The sequence below is a fragment of the Acipenser ruthenus genome, unplaced genomic scaffold, assembly GCF_902713425.1.
Source record: "Acipenser ruthenus unplaced genomic scaffold, fAciRut3.2 maternal haplotype, whole genome shotgun sequence".
Classification (NCBI taxonomy): Eukaryota; Metazoa; Chordata; class Actinopteri; order Acipenseriformes; family Acipenseridae; genus Acipenser; species Acipenser ruthenus.
Window position 1 is genome coordinate 11,540 of NW_026708407.1, and position 5,350 is coordinate 16,889.

Here is a 5,350-nt window from a genome sequence, read left to right on the forward strand (position 1 = left end):
TAAAGCACAGAGAGGTGTGGTAAAGCATAGGGAAGCATTGTAAAGCACAGAGAGGTCTGGTAAAGCATAGGGAAGCATTGTAAAGCACAGAGAGGTCTGGTAAAGCATAGGGAAGCATTGTAAAGCAGAGAGAGGTGTGGTAAAGCATAGGGAAGCATTGTAAAACACAGAGAGGTCTGGTAAAGCATAGGGAAGCATTGTAAAGCACAGAGAGGTATGGTAAAGCATAGGGAAGCATTGTAAAGCACAGAGAGGTATGGTAAAGCATAGGGAAGCACTGTAAAGCACAGAGAGGTCTGGTAAAGCATAGGGAAGCATTGTAAAGCAGAGAGAGGTGTGGTAAAGCATATCAAAATAAATATATAAATATGGTCGATGTACATTTTAAACCGTTTATTTCTCATACAGTATATCAGGAAACAAAAGGGAAAAAAAACAATTATTTCTTCAGAGTTTCTTTTTTTAAACTTTATTTTCACAAACAAAAAAATATATCTTAAAGAGTTTTTTTAAAAGTTTATCTCCAAGCTGTCACATAGACTCACTCAGCCAGCAGGGCGGCGCCGTTCCCCTTCTTCTCCAGTTGCTCTCTGAATATTTTCCCCGTACACTTTAAATTTGACATCTCCTTTCTTCTATTTATATTTTTCCCCCCACAACTTTATCTCCAAGCTGTCATACGCTCCCGCAACCAGCAGGTGGCGACGCTGTCCCGGCTCCTCACAGGTTTGTCTCTGAGTCCCAGTGAGGGGTGGAGTTCCTGGAGCCCCGCGGCGCCCTCCTGTGGTGACCCAGCAGCTTGCACACGGCTGTGCGGTAGCGCGCAGACATGGTGTTGTACAGGATGGGGTTGATGGCAGCGCTCAGGTAAAAGAGAACGAAGGAGACCAGGTTGAGATGCTGACTCACCGCGTACATCTCCGAGGTTCCCGTGGACATCGAGAAGAGCGTGCGCCCGATGTGGAAGGGGAGCCAGCAGAGGACAAACGCCAGCACGATAACCGCTGAGAGAGAGGGGGAGGAAGAGAGAGAGGAAGCAGATTACAAACTGTGCAAATGCCCTTATAAAAGTCTCCCCCATAGTAAAAGCACAGCAAAGTGTAATAAAGCACAGAGAGGTGTGGTAAAGCATAGGGAAGCATTGTAAAGCACAGAGAGGTCTGGTAAAGCATAGGGAAGCATTGTAAAGCACAGAGAGGTCTGGTAAAGCATAGGGAAGCATTGTAAAGCACAGAGAGGTGTGGTAAAGCATAGGGAAGCATTGTAAAGCACAGAGAGGTCTGGTAAAGCATAGGGAAGCATTGTAAAGCACAGAGAGGTCTGGTAAAGCACATTAAGAAACACATCAGGTAAACAAACCCTTATAAAAGGGTTAGATGTTAGATTTCGGAAGCGAAGGGTTAAGCTGTCAATGGTCAAGGTGTCTTTATGGATCTGTGTTCTATTTTGAAGCCCTCCTCCTTACCCAGCATCTTGACGGTCTGCCGGTGGCTCCGGTCGCGGTGGCAGCTGTCCCGCCGCCTCCACAGCTTCCTGCCGATCAGCCCGTAGAGAACGCTGAGGCAGCACACGGGTACGAGGAAGTAGAGGCTGGAGACCCACATCATAGCCGACAGCAGCCCGGAGCTCAGAGCGTAGCGGGTGCAGCGACACTCGGGCTCTGAGCCGTTCACCAGCTCCACCCCCACCAGAGCGAAGACGGGCCCCGCGCTCAGCAGCGCCAGGGCCCACAGCAGCCCGATCAGCAGCTTCACCTTCCCCCTGGTCACGAGCACCTTGGCCCTGAGGGGGAAGCACACAGCCAGGTAGCGCTCCATGCTGAGGGTGGTGATGTGGAGGATGCTGGAGTAGGTGCAGCCCTCGCTCATGAACTGGGAGAGCTTGCACACCGCATCCCCCAGCAGCCAGGGCTGGTACTTCCACAGCTGAGACAGGAGAGAGAGAGAGAGGGGAGATATGTAACCAGATACAAACTGGGGGAGCTTGCACACTGCGCCCCCTAGCAGCCAGGGCTGGTACTTCCACAGCTGAGACAGGAGAGAGAGAGAGAGGGGAGATATGTAACCAGATACAAACTGGGGGAGCTTGCACACTGCGCCCCCTAACAGTCAGGGCTGGTACTTCCACAGCTGAGGGGGGAGAGAGACGGGAGGGGAGGGGGGAGGAGAGAGAGCAATATCAAATATTATTAATAAAATAATATTCATAAAATTAATAGGTACAGTCTGTAATAATAATAACAATAATAATAATAATAACAATAATAATAATAATAATAATAATAATAATAATAATAATAATAATAATAATAATAAGGGTGACAGTGATGTCATCAACAACATAATGGGGCAGCAGTTTGGAGTAGTGGTCAGGGCTCTGGACTCTTGACCGGAGGGTCGTGGGTTCAATCCCAGGTGGGGGACACTGCTGCTGTACCCTTGAGCAAGGTACTTTACCTAGATTGCTCCAGTAAAAACCCAACTGTATAAATGAGTAATTGTATGTAAAAATAATGTGATATCTTGTAACAATTGTAAGTCGCCCTGGATAAGGGCATCTGCTAAGAAATAAATAATAATAATAATAATAATAATAATAATAATAATAATAATAATAATAATAATAATAATAATAATAATAGTAACAGTAATAACCTTGTAGAGGTCGACGGGCATGAGCAGGAATATGCAGAGGTCCGACAGCGCCATGCTGGACAGGTACAGGTAGGTGGTGCTGCGCAGCTCTCTGAACAGGAACACCACCAGCATGGTGAGCAGGTTCCCCACCAGCCCCACCGCGAAGAGCAGGGCGCACGCCGTCGTCACGGCGACCAGCAGCGGCAGCGAGAAGGGAGGGGGCGCCGGCGGGGACTCGGAGCGGAGCGAGCTGAGATTCCGGGGGGAGCAGCCCTCGGAGCAGACCAGCGAGCGGAGGAACTCCAGACTGGAGTTCCAGGACTCCGAGGAGGAGAGGGGGCGGGCCATCGTGGACCAGGGGGGCGGGGCTACAGGGAGAGGTGGGGTTAGGGGTTGAGGTTGTGGTTAGAATTAGGGTTGGGGTTGGAGTTGGGTTTGGAGTTAGGTTTGGGTTGGGGTTAGAGTTGGGTGGGGTTGGGGTTGGGTTGGCGTTGGGGCTGGGGTTGGGGTTAGAGTTAGCAGTGGAGTTTGTGGTTGGAGTTAGGGGTGGGTTTGGGGGTTGGCGTTGGGGCTGGGGTTGGGATTATGGTTGGGGGTTGGGGTTGAGGTTAGAATTAGGGGTGGGGTTTGTGGTTGGAGTTGGGGTTGTGGTTGGGGTTAGAGTTAGCAGTGGAGTTTGTGGTTGGAGTTAGGGGTGGGTTTGGGGGTTGGCGTTGGTTGGTTGAGTTTGGGGATGGGGGTTGTGTTTGTGGTTAGAATTAGGGGTGGGGTTTGTGGTTGGAGTTGGGGTTAGGGGTGGGGTTTGTTATTGGAGTTAGGAGTGGGTTTTGGGGTTAGAGTTAGGGTTGGGGTTGGGGTCGCTGTTATTGATTCTGGGACCCAGAGCTGGTTCTGTCTCCCTGGTGCTTACTTGATAACACCCTGGCTGTGCCGTCCAGGTCTCTGAGAACTGCTGGAGACATTTCAACACCGAGTCTCTGCGTGGATATCCTGGCCGGGTGTGATTTATTTTATTTCATTTCAGACAGACTGAAACCACGGAATCCATTCAGCCTGAAACCCACTGAATAGCAAAACAATAAGGCGGCATGCGGGATGCCCCTCCCACCCCTCGGGATTGTGGGATTTGTAGTTTGTAACCAACAGGACTACATTTCCTGCCTGGGACGGGACTTCTGCGCCAAGCCAATGGGCTCGCTTCGTTCCGTGGAGTGGCGGGGCGGTTTTGTCCCGGCTGATTTTCGCGACGCTCGTATTTGTGGGAGCCGATCTTCCATAGGAGAGCTGCTGATCTGCAGAGTGAAGAAGACAAAATAATAGCAACCACAGTGACACAGTGTACAGAAACCGCAGTGTGACACTGTAACTGTGTTAGACTGAGGAACTGAGGAGAGACAGGGGAGAGAGAGACAGGGGGGAGACGGGAGAGAGGAACTGAGGAGAGGGGGAGAGAGAGACGGGGGAGAGGAACTGAGGAGAGAGGAACTGAGGAGAGGGGGAGAGAGACTGGGAGAGGAACTGAGGAGAGGGGGAGAGAGAGACAGGGGGGAGAGAGACAGGGGAGAGGAACTGAGGAGAGGGGGAGAGAGAGACGGGGGAGAGAGACAGGGGAGAGAGGAACTGAGGAGAGGGGGAGAGAGACGGGGAGAGAGACAGGGGAGGGAGAGAGGTGAAGAGAGGGGAAGAGAGGAATTGAGGAGAGGGAGAGAGAGAGGGAGAGAGAGAGATGGGGAGAGACAGGGGGAGAGGAGGAGGGAGAGAGACAGGGAGAGAGACGGAGAGAGGAATTGAGGAGAGGGAGAGAGACAGGGGAGAGAGAGAGGGGGAGAGACAGGGGGAGAGAGGAATTGAGGAGAGGGAGAGAGAGAGGGAGAGAGAGAGATGGGGAGAGACAGGGGGAGAGGAGGAGGGAGAGAGACAGGGGGAGAGGCAGGGAGAGAGGAATTGAGGAGAGGGAGAGAGACAGGGGAGAGAGAGGGGGAGAGACAGGGGGAGAGAGGAATTGAGGAGAGGGAGAGAGAGAGGGAGAGAGAGAGATGGGGAGAGACAGGGGGAGAGGAGGAGGGAGAGAGACAGGGGGAGAGGCAGGGAGAGAGGAATTGAGGAGAGGGAGAGAGACAGGGGAGAGAGAGAGGGGGAGAGACAGGGGGAGAGAGGAATTGAGGAGAGGGAGAGAGAGAGGGAGAGAGAAAGGGAGTGACAAGAAGACAAAGTGCTCTGGAAATTCAATCCCAGTTTTTTTGTTTCGTTTTGTTTTGTTTTTCTGTATCTGCTGGTGTCGGTTCGGTACCTCCAGCCCTCTGCCGGCTGCACGGAAATGCGCGGAGGCTGAACGCATCCTGAGCTCCGCATACAAATCAAACCCGACGTTCAACCCGGGTTCAAAACCCTGCCGACCACTGATCCTGCACTCCGCTTCTGGTTCACTTCTAAACTCCACTGTCCTCAAAACAGCCACGCCGCGGCCGTTTTGTAGCCAAAACGCAGGATTTAATGAAGAAATATTGATTCGGAATGTGTCAAATTACATAAAAGTCAGTTTAGTATTTAATAGGTTCATAGCCTAGCTCGAAAGCGCCGGATTGGAGAGATCGGTGAGATTAACAGGGCTGAAGCGCCACCTTGTGGCAGGGCTCTATCACACACACTTCACAGCTCAATACACTGTCAACACGGAGAGTATAGTCAGTCTCTGCGTGTATAAATGTTCCGTT

At 51.5% G+C, this 5,350-nt stretch overlaps 1 protein-coding gene across 1 annotated transcript; it reads right to left on the minus strand.

The window, feature by feature from the left end:
- Window positions 1–638: 638 nt before the first annotated feature.
- LOC131732515 (growth hormone secretagogue receptor type 1-like) lies at window positions 639–2,984 on the minus strand. Its single transcript, XM_059021084.1, has 3 exons — window positions 2,655–2,984; window positions 1,466–1,925; window positions 639–1,004 (listed from the first exon to the last, which is right to left on the minus strand). The coding sequence occupies exons 1-3, from the start codon at window positions 2,982–2,984 to the stop codon at window positions 721–723; spliced, it is 1,074 nt and encodes a 357-aa protein (XP_058877067.1). The 3' UTR covers window positions 639–720.
- Window positions 2,985–5,350: the final 2,366 nt, after the last annotated feature.

Excerpts from the sequence above, each read along its gene's own strand:
- LOC131732515 (XM_059021084.1), bottom strand. The coding sequence starts at position 2,984 with ATGGCCCGCCCCCTCTCCTCCTCGGAGTCCTGGAACTCCAGTCTGGAG. Across the intron at positions 1,926-2,654 it reads TGCCCGTCGACCTCTACAAG|CTGTGGAAGTACCAGCCCTG; the intron begins GTTATTACTGTT and ends CTCCTGTCTCAG. Across the intron at positions 1,005-1,465 it reads GCAGACCGTCAAGATGCTGG|CGGTTATCGTGCTGGCGTTT; the intron begins GTAAGGAGGAGG and ends CCTCTCTCTCAG.